This window comes from Amia ocellicauda, chromosome 9 (assembly GCF_036373705.1).
Source record: "Amia ocellicauda isolate fAmiCal2 chromosome 9, fAmiCal2.hap1, whole genome shotgun sequence".
Classification (NCBI taxonomy): domain Eukaryota; kingdom Metazoa; phylum Chordata; class Actinopteri; order Amiiformes; family Amiidae; genus Amia; species Amia ocellicauda.
The window spans coordinates 24,898,242-24,919,403 of NC_089858.1; the positions used below are offsets into that span (position 1 = coordinate 24,898,242).

General features: G+C 40.2%; 1 protein-coding gene and 1 non-coding gene across 3 annotated transcripts; both read right to left on the reverse strand.

Annotated features, from left to right (window-relative positions):
* Window positions 1-157: 157 nt before the first annotated feature.
* On the reverse strand, window positions 158-20,811 carry fbxo31 (F-box protein 31). 2 transcript variants are annotated; one of them, XM_066713822.1, is made up of 10 exons: window positions 20,010-20,811; window positions 14,638-14,709; window positions 14,224-14,310; window positions 10,904-10,980; window positions 5,930-6,097; window positions 5,569-5,643; window positions 5,230-5,339; window positions 4,932-5,085; window positions 3,888-4,294; window positions 158-3,429 (listed from the first exon to the last, which is right to left on the reverse strand). In XM_066713822.1, exons 1-10 carry the CDS (start codon window positions 20,452-20,454, stop codon window positions 3,207-3,209), a joined length of 1,818 nt encoding a protein of 605 aa, XP_066569919.1. In that variant the 5' UTR covers window positions 20,455-20,811; the 3' UTR covers window positions 158-3,206. The 2 variants fall into 2 exon arrangements, with proteins under 2 accessions (XP_066569919.1, XP_066569920.1); XM_066713823.1 differs by lacking the exon at window positions 14,224-14,310.
* On the reverse strand, window positions 20,723-20,795 carry trnam-cau (transfer RNA methionine (anticodon CAU)). Its single transcript has one exon. It is a non-coding gene; the product is annotated as a tRNA-Met (tRNA).
* Window positions 20,812-21,162: the final 351 nt, after the last annotated feature.

The window sequence follows — 21,162 nt, forward strand, 5'->3', positions numbered from 1 at the left end:
AATCAAACAAACATATAAATGATAATAATCACAATAAAAAAATAAATGTCATGGAGTAAACAATACCAGTATGATGGATCCACTGAATTAGACTGACCAAGAGAGAGGACTTCGCTTTGAAGTTATTATACGAAGAAACACAACTGTTTGTTAGTAGTTGTTTTTTTCCGCTTTTTTATTGAGAACCGATAAAGCAAACTGTAAAGCTCCCTGAAGTCCTACTGTAAAAGTGTTTAATCTTGTAATACTTTTAAAACAATACCATGGGGGAAAAAAACACATTGATTAAAATATGACTCCTAAATTAAACAAGAGTCTAACCTGTCTGAGTACAGAGAAGAAAAATTAACTATTACAGCTTTTTTCAACGGGGGAAAGAAAAGATGACAAGATACCCTCAGTGCTGATAGGTCTTCAACTTATGCATCTTTGAAACAATAGTTTTAACGTTTTAAGTACACAAAGCGCAAAACAGCAGAAATACATGGCATTTACTTGAATTGTAAAAAGAAATTCACCTTTTACACGTGATAAATCCAGGTTTATATTAAATAAATAAAATTAACATATATTACAATTCTCTTTTTAAACATTTTGTCAGTAACATTGCTGTGGTTTTCCTCTCCACAAGTTTTTTTTTTTTTCTTTTTCTTTTTCAAAATGGCACTGTACCCTATGGAGAAGTACACTTAAAAACATAAGGAGCTATTTCGCTACCTCCAACTTTGAGAAAGGATATGCTGCACATAATAAATAAACAAACATGGAAAATAAAGTGGCTTTTTTCCCCACAAACACAATTTACTACTGTTTGGCTGCAGTGGATGCATTCTGACCATTCTGCCTTCTTCATCACATGCCCTCATGTTGATTAGGCGGTTTCTCCAGCCTTATATTAATGACAGTTAGGTTTTGAAACACTCCATGATGAATGATACTGGGCTCTACAGAATTATAATATTGACGATGGAAACCTGGCAGGGTGATTAGAACACAAGATTCTGATTCTCAAAAGACAAACGCCTCCAGAAGACCACATGTATGCTGCAAAACAGGGTGACTGTCATGAATTAGTGTGGTTAGTAGCAGATAAAAAATGTATAACAATTCAAATAGAAAAATTCAACACTCCCAGTTAGGAAGATGCATTGCTAGTTCTAAGCACTTCTGCAAAATGAAATTATATTAAAAAGGAAGTAACTGGCTCTCCACATATCTAACAACACAAATGCTTAACCTCAAACACAAACTCCCCATTGATATACAAGCTTGTCCCACTTGCAAAGCTAATTTATTGTTCAGCACCAAGTGACATCGCTACAAGACCAAAGGGGACTTTATGAACACTTAGCTCAGTATCAGTGTTCACTTTCACTCCGACATCAATGTAAAGTTTTGTTACTGAAGCAAATGCGCTTTTTACTTTTGTTTGCACATTTTGTTACCGGACAGAAAACTAGATTTGTATGAAGCAAACGCTCAAAAGAAAAGAAAAACCTGAGTCCTTTCGATAGGTTAGCTCACATACAGCAGCAGTCCGACGACACAGTGAGAGCAATGTCAACAATATGTTTTTCCAACATAAGCCTTAGCCCTGCCGGTCATCATGAGGGTTAAAAAAAAAAAAAAAAAAAAAAGACTGAAAAAATTACCACAGTATTGACAGTACAATATTTAGCACATGATTCAACTGTAGTATAATTGCACATGAACTACTGCTTTTAAACATCTATCCTGAACCAAAATACTACGCAACAATGCAGCTATAGCACTGCAAGGAAAGAAAAGTCCAATAGCTTTAGCTTAAGCATGGAGTCATGACACAAACACTTTTTTCTAGGGTAAAAACAGATTGATGTAGTGAATTAAATAAAAGGCCATATAGAGACAATGTTATCAATGGCCATGTTGTGTTGATTCACGAAAATAGCAACAAAATGTGGGAAAAGTCCCAAACTAAAATGGCTAAACTACACGCACACAAAAAAATAAGTATTTCAGACCTGTTTCTAATCACCACAAATTAGTATCAGATAGCATCATGTAATTTGTTTGCATCATCGTAGCTGTCAGGATGAGCATTAAAATCAAATACAAAAGCAACCCAGGAATAAAAAATTAAAAACAGATTGTGTTTAGCCTGCAAGACCGCTGTCTTGGTTCCTGGGCAGTGAGGCTTTGTTTGAGCACCATCAACTGGCAGGCCCCAGCATGCTGCTCTGGTTTGGTAGAAGCCACAAAATGTAGTGCAAGAAACAAAATCCATAGGCATAGCGATAATATACTTTAACCCAGAACAAAAAATAAGTGCTGTATCTGAACATACAAACAACAAAATCCTAAAAACTGAACATTTCACCAACAAAAGTGATTATAAATAAAAAAACTCAAAGGGACTGCACTTAAAATGGCTAAAAGGTGATAGGTTTTCATTATTTTTGTCATATCGACTTTCAGAGTTTGACGGAAGTGGATTAGTCTTTACCCTGCGCAAAGGTTCTCATAAATTTTAAGTCATTCTTTACCTAGATTATTCCATTTGTTAATTAAAATTTCCTGTAATACAAGTGTCTTTCTACATATTTTGAAAGCCATCCCAGTCCTAATATATATATATATATATATATATATTGATATACATATATATTAATTTCTGAAGAGAAAGTAAAAAAATAACCCTTATTGTCTCAGGGCTGGTTTCACAGACCTAGATTAGTACCAGTCTATGACTATCCAATGTCAATTTGGGTAGGGTTGACCAGGATAAATGCTAATCCAGGTGCGTGAGACTATCTGTAAAACTGCTAATTAAGAATTCACAGATGATTATACTACAAAGATTGAAATGAAAGAGAAATTGAAAACTCTGATTTTAGTCTTTGCTTAATACTATATGTTCGGTTTTGTTTTTTCACTTGGAACAAGCTTTGATTAATTGATTACAAACTGGAAGCTCACACAACTTGCAGAACTTGACTTTGTAGCTGGCGGGATATCTTTTTGCGGTGTACTCTTTATTTCGGCCTTCGAGTAATCAAACTTTTTAAAAAGCGGTGTTTGCATTTGTGTCAAAGTGCATGCTTCTATGGAGAGGTACAGAGGTCAAGGTTTTGTTTCATGTCAACTCACGATATATTTCCTTTTTTCTTTCCATCTCTCTTATTTATTTATTTTAATTTCAGTCACTTGGTCAGGAGCGCAGGTTGTCATGATGTCCAGGACTGCATGTTCTTCAGCATCTCTTCGAAGGACTCCATGGATGGGGCCTGAGCGTAAGGCAGTGTATCTGTGATCCTGCTGTACAGGCTGAAGGACTTCAGCTCCAGCCAGATGAAGCCGAACCGGTCTTCATCGAAGAGGACAAACATCCCGGGTGTGCGCTCTGGGCTGGTGAAGCCGTGGCCAGCTATTAGCCCCGTGCCGTAGAAACTAGAACATATCAAGGACAAGACCACTCAACACACTCACCCCCGCCACCCAAGAGCAATTAACAATTTACACATCTAGGGAGCCCTGCTTCTCTATCCTCTAACCATTTCAGGTTATATTTTTTAAATGGCTGATCAATGTTCCAACGGTTCAAATAAAGAGTATTTATCCCCCGTGAGAATTCTGAGTACATATGCTACAAATGTGAGGTTTAAAAATCCTACACTGGAAAAGAGTTGATCTTAAGTTTTATTTTTAAGCTACAATTAATTACAAAAGCCTACCTCATCCTCCATAGAATTCATTGTTTGGTGTGGAAGAGAAATATCACCATGGATGGTTTATAATATCAATTTTGGGTAAAATGACTGTTAGATAAGGGTGTGTGTTTATTAAACAGCTTTGAAAATGTTAAAATAAAGATAAAGGACAAAGCCAGTGGGAGGGACGTGACTCACCACATCTTGCAGGTGCGCGGGTACACCTCAGTGCGGGCCATCACCCCCAGTGGCAACACAAAGGCCAGGGGTTCAGACTCTATCGGCCTGGCCTCTGAAGCAGCACCAGTAGGCTCATCTTGCAGGGCGTTCTCCAGCCCCATTTCTCCTCCTGCTGCTCCCTCAGCTTCAGCCTCCTGCCTCTGTCTGCACTCCTGGGGGGGGTTGGCATCCGTGTCTGCCTCTTGCCCCCCGTCGCCCCCACGGGCCTCGCACTCCGCCTGCTCCCGCTGCACCTGCTCATGAATGCCCAGCACCAGCCGGGACAGCTCCTCGATGCTGCGCTGCTGCTCCAGGTCGGGGAGCTGCACAGGTCGTGACAGGTCGATGTCTAGAGTCATCTGGCCTGCCGGGACGTTGGGGTCTCCCTAATGGATGAATGGGAATCAGACAGAGTCTTTGATCAAAGCTATAGGGGTGCATATGAGATGCTGCTTCCGCAGTCATTGCAGGACACCGTGTTCTTGTTTTTTCTCTTGAATACACCACCAACAAAAAAGTAATACTTTCTTAATACTAACTATCCAATTAAATGAAACCAAAATATCTGCTTGCTAAAATGTACTCTAAATAATTTTAAAAGCCTACTCAATATAGTGTATTGTGTATGTTCAAAATCTAAAGTAAATTAAGGAAAAAAAGCCGTTTTGTTTGCGGCAAATACTATTAGTTTGTGTACTGTTCTTTGGTACAGGCTGAGGGAGAAAATGACAACGTATTCAGAATAGCAACATACTGATCCTTCTACATTATCCTTGGTAGGTTATTCCATTGTGGGATTTTTTCAGTTTGGTTTCAATTCTTTGAAGAAGACAAATTAAAGTCTGAATCTCTAATATCATATATAGAGCTTTAGGTGGCACCACTGTGTTTTAGCCACAGTCAGATTTTGTTGGTAGAATGTAGAGTTCTAGAACAAATGGGAGATCCTTCTAAAAACTTACGGGGAAAATAATTTATGGTTATTTTGAGGAATATGGTGAACACTCTCAAGCAGTCACTTACAGTGAGTTTGGTGCCTTTGGCTCGAGTGCTGTGGAAGCTGAACATGACAATCTCCAGCCCATGACTTCCATATGTCCCCTTGAAAAGCCCTGGCCGGAGCAGGTCTGTGGGCTGGTGAGGGGGGAGGTAGATGCGCCGATAGGTCAGGCAGTTACTAAAACACAGACATTAGGCAGAGAAGGGGAACAGCGAGGAAGAAGAGGAAAAATCATGAGTTGCTGTCCCAGCTACATCACATGCCAGTAGTAATGCAAGGAACTAGCAGCCAAACCCTTCCCCCTTCTCAATATAGACCTACTCGTATTGGCTGGTGTAGATGAACTTCATGAGGATGAGCTCTTGCATGTGCTCATGGAAAATGTCCTCCAGAGTGCGTCCCCACTCCTCCTCCAACCACGTGCGGAATTCCTGCCGACAAACACGACACACGGCTGTAACTCCAGACACTCCCAACTAAATCGTCAATGAGGATCATGCTGCAATGATTGTCTTTAAAAATTTACAAAAACATACATTAAATGGCAATCTAGGCCATCAAAAGGCTTTTAAGGGAAAAATAATCTGTATGTGACGTAACCTCTAATAGCCTACTGCCAGTATCCATGGTTAGTCATTCTTTAAAACACTGTACTCTCACCTCTTGCCTTCCGCCAGACATCCTGTGGTGATCAGTTTGGTTGCATTTGGTGGAAAACTCATCTTTCTTTACAGTCTGCAAGGAGAAAATTCAACAACTATTAAAACCCTTTCGCTCCATTGGTAATTATTGCACTATTTTTTCGTTTTAACTCCAAATACATTTTCAGAAAGTGTCTACAAAGTAATTTCTCATTTTTTCCAAATGCAAGACGGCTATATATCTGCAGCTTCAAAATTTTACAGTTGCTAATCAGAAAACAACATGCAAAAAGCTTTCAAAATCTGGGGGTCAATCACCCGCAAAGATCTTAATTGACTTTTGTCCCTCTGGATTTTTGATACAATTTTTCCCAGCTGACCTGTATGTCTCCCTGGTGGGGTCCCTTGTGTCCGTACATGCACTCCACTGTGGCCTTGCTGTTCTCCCACATGTGGATGCGGAACAGGGGCCTGCGCCTCATGGGGTCGTCCACACGGGGGTCGTGGGGCGGCAGGTACATCCAGCCAATGATGAAAAGACCATCCACCTGGAACAGAGGACAACCACACGCATACATCAGGAAATACCCGCTTAGAAAATGATGATCAACATGGCTTGGAAAATGATGATCAACATGAGATTTTTCTTGAAGATATGTATCCCTTCTGCCTGACACCAAATGCAATTGCAAACACTACATTATATCAGTAACAGTTTGTATTCAAAGACTTTACATCGAGCAGAACAGCAGAAAATAGTACCACTTCTTTCCTAGAAAAAAAACCTCAAGCTGCATTATACTTCATACAGATAGATGGATGTTTTTTTCATTTCCACAGTTTTTACAAATATATATATTTTTATTGACAAGCTACAACATTTTGTTTTACATATACACTCACCTAAAGGATTATTAGGAACACCATACTAATACTGTGTTTGACCCCCTTTCGCCTTCAGAACTGCCTTAATTCTAAGTGGCATTGATTCAACAAGGTGCTGAAAGCATTCTTTAGAAATGTTGGCCCATATTGATAGGATAGCATCTTGCAGTTGATGGGAGATTTGTGGGATGCACATCCAGGGCACGAAGCTCCCGTTCCACCACATCCCAAAGATGCTCTATTGGGTTGAGATCTGGTGACTGTGGGGGCCAGTTTAGTACAGTGAACTCATTGTCATGTTCAAGAAACCAATTTGAAATGATTGGACCTTTGTGACATGGTGCATTATCCTGCTGGAAGTAGCCATCAGAGGATGGGTACATGGTGGTCATAAAGGGATGGACATGGTCAGAAACAATGCTCAGGTAGGCCGTGGCATTTAAACGATGCCCAATTGGCACTAAGGGGCCTAAAGTGTGCCAAGAAAACATCCCCCACACCATTACACCACCACCACCAGCCTGCACAGTGGTAACAAGGCATGATGGATCCATGTTCTCATTCTGTTTACGCCAAATTCTGACTCTACCATCTGAATGTCTCAACAGAAATCGAGACTCATCAGACCAGGCAACATTTTTCCAGTCTTCAACTGTCCAATTTTGGTGAGCTTGTGCAAATTGTAGCCTCTTTTTCCTATTTGTAGTGGAGATGAGTGGTACCCGGTGGGGTCTTCTGCTGTTGTAGCCCATCCGCCTCAAGGTTTTACGTGTTGTGGCTTCACAAATGCTTTGCTGCATACCTCGGTTGTAACGAGTGGTTATTTCAGTCAAAGTTGCTCTTCTATCAGCTTGAATCAGTCGGCCCATTCTCCTCTGACCTCTAGCATCAACAAGGCATTTTCGCCCACAGGACTGCCGCATACTGGATGTTTTTCCCTTTTCACACCATTCTTTGTAAACCCTAGAAATGGTTGTGCGTGAAAATCCCAGTAACTGTGCAGATTGTGAAATACTCAGACCGGCCCGTCTGGCACCAACAACCATGCCACGCTCAAAATTGCTTAAATCACCTTTCTTTCCCATTCAGACATTCAGTTTGGAGTTCAGGAGATTGTCTTGACCAGGACCACACCCCTAAATGCATTGAAGCAACTGCCATGTGATTGGTTGGTTAGATAATTGCATGAATGAGAAATTGAACAGGAGTTCCTAATAATCCTTTAGGTGAGTGTATACTACTGTTAAAAAGTTTGGGGTCACTTGTCCTTGTTTTCGAAAGAAAAGCACATTTTTTGTCCATTAAAATAACATCAAATTGATCAGAAATACAGTGTAGACATTGTTAATGTTGTAAATGACTATTTTAGCTGGAAACGGCTGATTTGTAATGGAATATCTACATAGGCATACAGAGGCCCTTTATCAGCAACCATCAGTCCTGTGTTCTAATGGAACGTTGTGTTTGCTAATCCAAGTTTATCATTTTAAAACCCTTTTGCAATTATGTTAGGACAGCTGAAAACTGTTGTGCTGAGTCAAGAAGCAATAAAACTGGCCTTCTTTAGACTAGTTGAGTATCTGGACCATCAGCAATTGTGGGTTTGATTACAGGCTCAAAATGGCCAGAAACAAATAACTTTCTTCTGAAACTCGTCAGTCTCTTCTTGTTCTGAGAAATGAAGGCTATTCCATGCGAGAAACTGCCAAGAAACTGAAGATCTCATACAACGCTGTGTACTCCCTTCACAGAACAGGGCAAACTGGTTCTAACCAGAATAGGAAGAGGAGTGGGAGGCCCCGGTGCACAACTGAGCAAGAGGACAAATACATTAGAGTGTCCAGTTTGAGAAACAGACGCCTCACAGGTCCTCAACTGGCAGCTTCATTCAATAGTACCTGGAAAACACCAGTCTCAACGTCAACAGTGAAGAGGCGACTCCGGGATGCTGGCCTTCTAGGCAGAGTTGCAAAAAAAAAAAAAAAAGCCATATCTCAGACTGGCCAATAAAAAGAAAGAAGACAGAAGAATCTAAGTTTGAGGTGTTCAGATCACAAAGAAGAACGTTCGTGAGACGCAGACCAAATGAAAAGATGCTGGAGGAGTGCTTGACGCCATCTGACAAGCATGGTGGAGGCAATGTGATGGTCTGGGGGTGCTTTGGTGGTGGTAAAGTGGGAGATTTGTACAGGGTAAAAGGGATCTTGAAGAAGGAAGGCTCTCACTCCATTTTGCAACTCCATGCCATACCCTGTGGACGGCGCTTGATTGGAGTCAATTTCCTCCTACACCAGGACAATGACCCAAAGCACAGCTCCAAACTATGCAATAACTATTTAGGGAAGAAGCAGTCAGCTGGTATTCTGTCTATAATGAAGTGGCCAGCAGAGTCACCGGATCTCAACCCTATTGAGCTGTTGTGGGAGTAGCTTGACCGTATGGTACGTAAGAAGTGCCCATCAAGCCAATCCAACTTGTGGGAGGTGCTTCAGGAAGCATGGGGTGAAATCTCTTCAGATTACCTCATCAAATTGACAACTAGAATGCCAAAGGTCTACAAGGCTGTAATTGCTGCAAATTGAGGATTCTTTGATGAAAGCAAAGTTTGAAGGACACAATTATTATTTAAATTAAAAATAATTATTTCTAACCTTGTCAATGACTATATTTCCTATTCATTTTGCTATATTTCCTATTCAAACACATTTCATTTACATTTTCATGGAAAACAAGGACATTTCTAAGTGACCCCAAACTTTTGAACGTTAGTGTACATTTATAATGGTTGGTTGTTACTGTCAAAGCAGACTGGACATTTTAACCCTGACTTTTATGAGGTTTCCATTCCATATACTTGCTGCCGGTAATTGGTTTGTGCTGAGTTAACATTCGGGTCTTAATTTAACTCCGGTCAGATTCCAAGAAATACAGCAGCTTGCACTATGTTTCAAATACAACACTCAGCTGATTGTTCATATGGGGAGGGAACTCATATTATAGAGCTGTAAGAAATGTAATTCATTTTTGAGATTCACAACTCTTCATCATGCGAGTCACAAACAGGAGATGGAGGGACTTCTCTTGAAAGGTCTCAGTGTCCAGCGATCAGAATGGTGGCATTTCCTAGCCTAAGAGCACTCATACGAACAGTTCTGTAGCACTCAATAATCATTTTCCTTGTATTTCTGCCCCTGGATTTAATTAATGAACATGCAGCATATTCTGGTGCCATGCTTCACACCACTGCTATCAGAAACATGCTGGAGGGTCGCGGATAAGTAAGCTTAGACACACGTGCACCTGCTGTGATTTGACAGGCTCAATCTGAGGCCAGCTCTCCTGGCTTAAGCTGAGTAATTAAAATGGCACTTGAAAACATGAGGTCGTTAAATGAGCAAACACTCTTTATTGCATGCTTGCCAATCTAAGAATGGAGGAAATTAAAGGTGATAGTGGCAGGGATAATGCAATAATGAGGTATGTGAGGGGCCCATGATTCGATGCTCTAAAGGTCTCGATAGCAAACCATTTCAATTTTTCCATCAATGCTTATGCAGCTCCTTGCTTTCTTTATACAAATGTGGGAATAATAATAAACAGCCTACAAGTTAATTTGCTGAAGACACACAATAGAGACAAAAATAAAGAAAAACACATGGATTCACAATAATTATTTATACAAATAGAAAAAAACAGTGGATGCTTACCATACGCTGAAAAATGAGTCCTTGTCAAAATGGGGTCATTAAAAACTTGCCCATGTCCCCAGTCAGCGTTATTGTTACACTCTGACAATCCACATTTACGCTATTCTTCAGCTCACTTGCGAACCGTATAAGCTGAATTAAGAGGAAATTGGAAGCGCTGCAGCAGCCAAATCAAACAATGCTGTGCTTAGAGCTCTTCCATGCAGCTCTGAATATAACAACACGTCTAATGCTGAATCTTTGGATGTTTTAATAAGCCTCTTGGTATTGCTGACCCACTGTACTGGACAACAACAAAAAACACACACACTGTGGAGAATGATACTTAGGGTGCCAAGCACTTTTGCAGCTGGGGACGGGACGGGACTGCTTGTTCTGTTGTTACATTATTATTATTACTGCAACTGTGCAAATGTTGTAAGGGTTTAATCTAAAAGTGACATGCAAACCAGTAATGTTCCCATCTGGTACTTTGATATCGCAAGTAGCAGCTCCATCTGGAAAGCACTGCGACATTATCTCTCTCTCTTTTTAGTTTTTTTGTATTTCACAGTAAGGCAAAATAGAACAACAGTATGTGTTCACCAGAAAGAACCAAAACCATGCTGAAGCTTCCAGCTGTAAAGCGGTCAAAGCGAATTAGGGCACAACTGTGTGAATGATCTAAGTGAATCAACACTGATACAAAACACGAGACAGTGTGCAAAATTACTTACAGAGACGGCGAAAGGATTTCTTGCTTTTACTGCATTCAATACCTACCACAACGTTAAGCAGTCCTCCGTACGGTCCAATATCAGGCTGCCACAAGCCCAGAATATGTCTGTATGGGTGCAACACTGCAAAAGATCAAAACACAAACAGAATAGGTTATCTGGTAGAGGAACATAAATAAGTGGAATCTAGAAATCTATTCAACACTTTTTTTTATTCAAACCTCATGCTACCCAGTATCTGTGAACAAAGTGAATTATTATTGAGGGGAACAAATGCACCACCAATAATTTGCATAGTACAAATGTGAAACAATATATTACAATCAATTTCTAAAATAGGTAGTGAGTGTTGGGCATGCTTTGGAAGGGTATGTGGCAACAGAACAATGGCTAGGTATCAGCAGATAATACAAATAGCTTCATAGATGATAACTATCTTTCATTTAGCAAAGCCTCAATTCACATATGAAAGTTTACACTAAATGATCAACTATAAAACTTCTATCATGAACTCAAACAGATTATTTTCCTGGGGTGTTAAAAACCTAGCATGGCATATGACATTAGTCACTGTAAAGACTGGGCATTAAACAGGTGATATTATGTTAAGCCTTTCCACAGAGAAACTTTAATGATTATAGGCAAGACACCACAGAGAATTTGCAAAAGCATTTTATACACCACTGGAAATTCCCACTTCTGACAAATAGAGCAAGGTAGATAACAGTAAAGCAAAAGACAACCATAAAATGGTTCTTTATTTTATTTTTTTATGTGCGTCAGAGAAACTTGTTTCCAAGCTGCTTTTCAATAGCAGATTAATGGGGTGCAGACTCAGTTAGGAAATCAGCTAAAATGAAAGATTTCTGTTAATCTGGGTAATTTTTTCCCTGCAAGTCATTTGGAGCACATATTCAGAAGGGATGCCAGCTCCTGGAAGATCATTTCTTTCTCACCCACAGGGTCTCTGGAAACTAGGCTTGCTCCCCGGAACAGCTGTGATGGACAGAATTTAAATATTAAGTGCACACAATCACAGCGGAACAGTAAGTCGCCATGGCAAAACAAATATGAAAACCCCGAGGATCGGTTTACTGGTGGGGGTGCAGTTAGGCAGGACCTGCTTAATGAAACTGCCAAACCAGGTTTTTCTTCCTGCACACATAATCTGAATCTGTGTGGCTCCAATATCATTACACAGTACAAATACAAATTTACCAGAGCACAAAAAGTAATTAATTGAGTTTCGCAAAACAAAACAATAATTTTAATTAAAAGTCTATATTAAATGTTGCAACCTCATCTCACAGTAAATCGATTCCAAACGGGGAAAGAAAAATAAAAGAGTTATTGTGTGGGATTGTGATGTTCTTGGATTATTAAATGTTGTCCCAATCAGCTTTCCTGCTGCAACAGCACTAGTATTGACCCATATTGTATAGTATTACATGACATTACATTACATTTAACCAAAATCTCGTATAGTCATAGGCATTTTAACCTTTGTGGCTGTGTCCTTTTATGATTACTACATGTGTGGTACTTCACAGTTATCCATAAAAAGTAAAACAATCTACATTTTCCCCCAGGATTTCCCCATGTCTACTGTCTAATTTCATGCTGTATAAGACTATGCAGCCCTAGTTAATAATACATGTGTATAAGACAACAATACATTTTTTTTATTTGTATCTGTTGGGTTTTGAAAGAGACATTTAAATCATGGTCATACATTAAACTTTCATGGTTATTGCAAAATGGACAGTGGTAGTGCCACACACATTTAAATCATTTCCACAGTGTAACATTACATGCTTGGATTTGACTACTACAAATCACTATTGAAAGCATGCAATCTAATGAAAGCACAAACTGTGGTGTTTCTGAAACACTTTCCTTTTCTCTGTACAGATGGGACACTGAGGGTGCAAGAGCTTTTTCAGAGATAAAAGGATACAGACTCCCTCAGATCCACTAAAGATGATCGTAAATTACAACGGTTTAAAACAAATAGCTTTTCAAACACCCCAAACCAAAAGCATGTGACACAGGGCAGCGTGACTGAAATTAGTTGTGGTACAAAGGCAAACAAGAAACCATGCAGTACTTCAGTGGGCACACACAGTTTATTCAGGGTGAACACTGATCTGCAGAGGTAGGCAACAGGGCTTTGTTGTAGCAACTGTACATGTTTGCATTAAAAACTCAAAATCTGCCAGCACATCTGCCACAGGGCAAGTTGCCTACAGCAGCAATACTACAGGATGAGTAATCGCTCCTCACTGTGAGAAAATGAGAACGGTTCGGATGAAAAAATACATTTTGGGAGAATCTTCCCAGAAATCCTTCCAAGGACAGCCTCTGCTGGTAATACTAATAGACCTGTTCTGTTTACATTTCTCTGATAAATTCATGCTTAGTTGCAAACAATCAGAATAATCTGATTGCAGGGTAGTACAGCAAGGTGCTTAATGTTGTCATTATGTATATACGTTATGTATTATGGGCCTGATTTTAAGAACACGTTCCAGACACCAATTTGCCAGCGGAATCTGGAATGAAAATAAACTAGTATCATCCGCATCCAGTCTGTTCCATTTTCCCAGAAAGGCACTGCATTCTTTCTTTAGAAGAAATTCAAAGGGTGCGTCTCAAGCCTTTTTGTGAAAGTAATTACAAAAAATAAACCAATGTGGAGATTTCAGATTAACTTTATTCTTTACAAAGTGGAGTGGAGCTAGGTGAGAAATCTTTGATATTCACCTTGTCAGAGTTGTAGCTATATTCTTCACAGGCCACACACATAGTTAAATAGGTTTATTTTCCTTATCTTCCAGTACTGCGGCCCGACATCTGCAAGTCTTAAAGTCAACTAGAAAAAAATCAGTCGAAAAGCCCTTCAAGTAGCTTTCATTAAAAGAAAACTTACAAAGAATACATTTCACAGAGATATGTATGCCTTGTTTTGAACACACGTTTTGTTGATAAGCAAAGCACACATGACAAGGGGTAGTGATCCTGTTTATCAGAGACCTGTGAGGCTGTCAAACAGCGACTAGAACAGCTGAGGTTAAGCAAACTATAAATAATCTGGCAGCCCTGGACTAAAAGTACAGATTGGCACATCACAGCGACAGCCTCTCTTGCCAGCATACACACGCCCAAAACGGGAAGAGCTTTTCCTCTGCCTGTATTATTGTTCTTAACAGTGGCATTCCTGTCAACTGCAGAAATTTAATTGCAGGGCAAGAGAAGAGGGGAATGGATGAGCACAAAAGACCTGTTAGTAGCTCTTCATGCTGTGTCATTATTACCCAGAACCCCCTGCCACGCAATATAAAACTCGCACAGTCCAGAGGTACATACGGTGTGTGTATATGTCCCGATAATCCATATGCTCATAATCTGGGAGGAGTTTCATAAACCGCCCAGACTTCACACGAGGGTTTACACCTGAACAGAGACAGCAGCGGAGGAGTGACAAAGGGGAAAGGCGATGTTATCTCAGTTACTGACATGAAACAATGTATGTGAGAGGAGAGGATAGGAGGCGCACAGTGAAGTGTGCTAGTCTGTTGTGCCTGGAAGACTGAGGCAACATCAGATTTGGATCACAAGTTAAATGAGTTAACTTGTGACCTAAATCTGATGCTGGTTCAGCGCCTGAACAAGACCCTATTGAATCAACCACATGCCCACCACCACACAATTTGAATGTCTGCTGTAATGTCTTACAAAGACAAAATAGGAGTGGGGGGATGTGGGGACTATTTAACTCACGTTTCACATACAGCTCCCTGCTGGCCATACCCACTACCTCCACCTTCCTCAGGTCTTCGTGCATCCCAAACTCTGCAGAGAGAAGAGGTGTTAGACATGGCAAAGCAAATTAAAGCATCTCCCCTTACTAATACCAACTACTGAAGCCACAATCATCTCAGTCACACAAGATCAATACTGCACACAAGAAACTGATTAAAACAAGGTGCAACTCTATTTAAAGGTGAACAGTCAGTTTCTTGTGGGTCAAGATTATTATAGCACTGCAGCAAGTAATTTGTTATCTGTTCAACATCTTTGGGGCTCAGGGCTGTGTTGAAATAGGAAATAGAAAGTGGAGCTCAATAAAGATCATCACAGGCTGCACTGGGTTAGAGAGTAAACTAAAGAGCGCTCACTACAGAAAGAAACATGATGCCACGACAGATCAATAAATCCCCATTACATCGTACATCACGCCTTTCAGGAAACCTTGTGACTTCATCTCAATAGCATCTATTCTTAGAACATATACAGGCATATGAAAGTCGTCATGTAGGACCCCCATTAAGATATAGTAAGAATAAAATGGATTCTGCATTCAATTCCCCAGTTTATGAGCTTCATTATCGCCCCTGCGGTATTCCTGACTTGAAAATTGATTAATAGCTTCAACCGAAAAGACACGTTTGTTAACATCATGGGATTTCCAATCAAGGATTAAATGTTAATTAGTAAAGAAGACCGAACAATACATCAACACGTCCTGAAGTGAAAACAGATGTTAGCAAAATTGAAATTATGCCACATTGTGGAGTCTTTCAAAAGGCTGTAAATTGGGTTAAACTCAATGAAACTACATGAAAAAAATCATCCCTTTTCTCTGAAGCCAAATCTGAAGGGGAAGATTTCAATTCTCCCCTGCTGCTGCTAAAATGTACTCATCCCTACATTCTAGGTTTGCTTTTTTTAAGGTTCTCAAGTCAGTTTTCAAATTTGGCGTAGGGACTCGTGTTCAAATGAAATAGCAATCATCACACCCTACTCCCCTCAGTATAAATTATAACACTATATAGCCTACCTAATGCATTTGTTTTTTTTTGCTTTGTATGGCAACAGTGAGCTTCCACTGTGCACTATTGTGCCATTTTCAGGCACTGTAAGCAAAAAGTCTTCATCACATCTCTACTGAGTGTAGTAAACCGATGCATGAAGGGGATTGTGTTCTCTGTCACGTTGTTTCACAGACCCTTTGAAAAGTGTCTACAGACCTCAGTTTTTGAGAACCACTGCCCTAAATGACAGATTGTACCCAAACATATCTTAAAACAAAGCATTTGAGCTACAGAGATTAAGAAGAAATCAATTCCATCTCAGGGTGATAACAGACCACCTATATCTCCCATCAAAACAGTGTGGTGTTCAGACCCTATAACCACAACCTCAGCAAGTCCTTGATCTGGGTAATGTCAAGGTTCTTACAACCCCCAGATAATGTCTCATATTTGAGTATCTGCTGTAGCCTGTCAAACAACTGGTTCAGTGAGCCAAAATAAAATCGAGGACATTATCTGCCTTTATAATCTGTTTATTAAAGGATTTAAGTCGTCTGCCTGCCATTGGTTCAATGACTGATTGCCTACACAGTACATGAAAAAAACATTTGTACTGCTCAGTTTGCTGTGATGCTACACTTTTACAACAGGAACAAGCACAGTGAATTCACAATTATTCCGTGCTCCACATACAGACAGACAGCAAATGTTCTATAACCTGCATTTACTGATCAGAGGATCCATTAGAAGTTAAGGTATATGTATTAGCCTCACCTACCGCTGTCTCGACCTCGACCGAGTTACCTTCAGACCCTCGTCTCTCCATACATCCCCTCCAGACCGCTGCGGTCTTCCGGGGCCAGAAGACTAACCCTGCCTCCTCTCCACTCTCCTTCCTCCAGAGTCGCTCCTTCTCATCCCTGGCCCCTAAGTGGTGGAACGGCCTTCCCACCGAAGTCAAAACAGCAGAGTCCTTGACCTCCTTTTAGCAATTACTCAAACCACATATTTTCAGACTGTAATTGTGATTTCATTCTCCTGTAAGATTGCACTTATACAACATTTTGTCATACTCTTTTCTTTGCATTACTAAATCTTGTATTGTTTATTTTGATTTCCCCTATGCTCCCTCTCCCTCAGTTCTTAACTTTGACTTAACATCTTGTCTACACTTATCAGCTTTTACAATCTAGGATGTAAGACCTTATATATTGCTTACTGTATCTCCTATACACTTGTGTAAGTTCTACATTTGTAAAATGTATTATGCCTGAACTGCACTGTATTATTGCACTTTGTATTGCTCTGATATTTTCTAAGTCGCCCTGGACAAGGGTGTTTGCTAAGAAATACATCATAATAATAATAACAACATCAACAATAATAATTTCTTAACGAAGTTCAGTCTTACTGAAGGGAAAATTATGTTTGCTTAGTGCCACCATAGGTTCTGCAATGCAGTTACTGCTTAATGAGAAGCTCAATTGGTTTTCGAAATTTTCTCATTACTCCTACAGGCCAAATATCCACATCTTGGCACTAGGGATGATAGTGCAGACGATTAAGCGGCTACACGAAATGGGTTAATTATTCAATCGCCGAAATACATATCCGTGTTCTGCAAACATAATAATAAACCATCTAAATTCAGAGGTTTACACATATTAGCCGTATCATCAAAACCTGCCGTCAGGGTGTGTAATTCCTGAACAGGTATTGGCAAAAACAAACACATGGTCTTAGTTGAAGGAGTTGGAAAATGGTGAGCAGCAGTAATTTAAAACCCACCTCAGTGAGGAACTCTCTGGTGAAGTGTATCTGAAGTGTATTGGGGCTGGTGAAATGAGGTCCGGGGGGAAATCAACTGTGCCAAACCCCTAAATTCCCCCGGGTTAAAAAAATTATCCCCCAACATTTCCCCCATACAAATGTTGCCCCCAAATTTCCCCCTGGGCTCTTAAAAATACCCCAAATTTGGAGGAAAATCCCCCAATCTGGCAACAGTGGCTTCCACCTAACAGACTGAAACACACATTCAAACAGGTGCCTTAGGGAAAGTGTAGGTGGTGGAACAAAACAAACTACTCCATCGTCTGCTTATGCTGAATTCGGGACCTGTGAAATAATTTTCCTATTGTAAATTGCACTCATAATGACAAGGGAGGATACTGGCGATTCTGGATGAACAGCTGTCGATATGTGACTATGCGACATTTCACCTCCAGGGTGGAAAAATGGAGACCTGTTCCATTTCTCAGATTGATGGGGAGTATCTCTGTGAAGGATTTTTGCAGATTCACTTTTCAATACCATCATTTCAGAGTTGTTTTTGAATAACTATATGCTAACACTGCATCATTTAGAGTAGGCTACACTAGTGAGTTGGTACATCTTTGCTAATGTTATTTCATTTTCGGGTGGTATTCCCTCATGAGTCTATGTTCTAATAAAACACATCCGGCGCAACAGAAAAAGCATAATTTTTGGGATCTCCGAGGTCTTTTTTTCGGTCATACGGTAAAGGGCCAAGTGAAGTACGACTTTCCTGTCAGTGCCCGAACTCGGCATGACTGTGGTTGCATTGTTGTAGAGCAGTTCTGCGCAGTTCTGCGGAATCCCAGCGATCCCATTGGCGGAGCAGCGCAGCGAACGCATTTTATTCTAAATAAAATGTAAATGTAGTTTACCCAATTATATTTTTAAAGAAAAGACATACAATTAGGTAAACTACATTTACATTACATTTTCATTTTATTCCAACAATCAACTGTTATATTTGGATATCAGGGTTTCCAGCAGCTGTAATTGGTACCACCTGGAGAAACAAACAAGTGGACAAATCTGAGACATTTAATATATGTAATTTGATTTAAATGAATCTGATGTCAGCATTTAATGTATGTAGTAGATAGTACTGTTAAACTATTATGATGAACATTTATAGTAGGCCTGTATACCCATGTGCCTTTTGATTCTTGTGCTTGTATTATGACTATGTATTTATTGGCAGACGTCAGCTGAATCGAATATAGGAAAATGTTGGTCTCGATTATTATTCGATCAATTATTCGAAATTCCCATCCCTACTTGTAACCATATATTTTTTGTCTAAATTGCTTTGCTTTGCTAAATTGGTTAGCTACAGTGTCATTTTCTGAACCAGAACATGTCAACACATGCGATTTTCAAAGTAAGGCAACCTTGCAATATTAATCTAAAAGTAGTTTAATCAAGAAAGTATTAAATTCACTGACATGATAATGAAGTAGGCCTATATTTTGTCAATTAGAAAAATGCTCTACTCATGAAGTTTAAATTAATCTTGTTTATACAGCATCTCGCAGATTATTTGTATTGAAATCTTTATACATTTAGTATAATTAGATTGCCTCTTACTTGTTACACACTCAATATTATTATCCTTTTTTTTGTTGTTATAATTGAATTGATGCATAGGAGCATAACTGGCAGATATTTTACAAAACAAAAGTTCAAGTAACAGCTTTGACTGCATTACTTTCCCCACCGCCTCCAGTTCTTCAGCAAAATGTACAATAAAATGACAAGACTTCTACAAATTAGCGGGGCATACGTTTTAATTTAAGATGGTTTTACTCCCAACAACCATCTCAATCCTGTCTTATGGAATTAGCTTCAATGCGAAAACTTTGCATGGTGGCACCAAGCGATCGTCCCTTGAACTGTAAAGTACTTTAAACTCCTACACAGAGTATTGATTGTATAAGCCTTGCTTGTGTACAGCGTTTTGTAACCGAATGGAAACTAGAAAGAAAAAAGAAAAAAAGAGTATTGTCCTACTGACATAATAATCCGACCCTAAAATCGGCACGTTTCATAGTCTGATTGCATATGCATTATCTTGGGATATACGTGTGCACTTGTGTGTGCAGCTAAATAGAGAATATAAATGAAACTTGTCTCACATTTGTACTGAAATCTATAAAGCCTTAGTAATCACCCGTGGTCGATTTATTGATCCAAACCAATATGTTTTCCATTTGTTTGAGCTGTTGTGGATACTTTGCATGTTCTAACTATTAAGGCTTCTTGCTGGGTTGCCAAAACAAAAACGTGAGCACTTTACTGTCTACCAAGCCAGCTGTGGTCAACTGGCTTCCATGCATACCTTGGATTCTTATCCTATGTGTTTGTAATATAGGCGTGCATTTAAAGGGACACTTCCAACATGGAAAACTCACGTTGCAAATCTCCAATGCATTTCCCTAATTTCAGCCCCGTCCAATCGCGCAGTAAGCACTTTCAGTACTGTAGCCCTTGTTGCAACAGATTATCATGAGTAATGCAGCGCTTGTTTACCCTCAATGCATCGTCTTCTCCAGATGGTTTCTGTATTAAGGATCTGCCTGAATTTCTTGCACACTAGAGCCAGATTCGGTAGCGTCGTCCCGGGGAGGGAGGCGAAGATCTCGACCAGGAGCTCCGGCGGCAGGTCCAGTAAGGAGTTGGCAGTCGCCGGCCCCTTGCAGCCCGCAGGCCCGGTTCCGAGTCTGTTGTTGACGCTGGTGGCTGTCATTGGCGTACAGCACACACCTGCTACTCCCGGCCCCGGCGCAGCTGCGGCAGCGGAGTCGCTCAGGCACCGCGGACCGGCCTCCGTTTGCATTTTCCCCACTATCCGCTCCTCCTCTTCCTCGTCCATCTCCAGCTCGGGGTCGGTGTCCTGATCCCGCTGGTTCTGTCGCTGTCGCCTCCTGCACCTCCGCGACTGCCCCACTCCGCAAAGCCTGGCACACACCGCCATCCGTACTCACTAGAGGAGAAACATTACATCACCGCAGCTAATCCGCGCACCCTGTCTCTCCGCCGGTGCTCTGCGCGCCTGGGCGGACTCCCAGCCGCAGCCCGCGTCATGACGCACAGCACGTCAAGCGCACAGCCCACTACTCGTGCTGTGGAAATGTAGTCACGTCTTTAGTCCGAGAGCCTGTTTTTACACTAAAATCAATATATATATATAAATATATATATAGTCTGTAACTGAGTGGTGGTAAAAAAGATGAAAACTTAACTGCCCCGTGTGAGGATCGAACTCACGACCTTCAGATTATGAGACTGACGCGCTACCTACTGCGCTAACGAGGCTCTGGATATTCTATGCGTCTAACTCCTACACATTTGTATATTTTACTTTAATTTTTAAGATGCCTTTAAAAATGTCCGTAGTAAGTACATATTTTAAGTATGGTTTTCTATGCGTTTCCGCAATAATTCAGTATGCAAGGTAGTTCAGCAAATCGCTTTTGCACAACCAAGCTTGTTTCACTAGAAAGTGGGATTATCGAATCCCGACAACGAAACTGAAAGCAGACCAAAATATTTTTGCGCAAATAAAAGCATATTGTTTTTATGATAGAGTTTGAGTAATACAACTTTAAAATTCACTATTAGGCAGCCCTAAAATAAAAAATTAACTCAAAAAAGCTTTATAATATATTACAAACATGTCAAC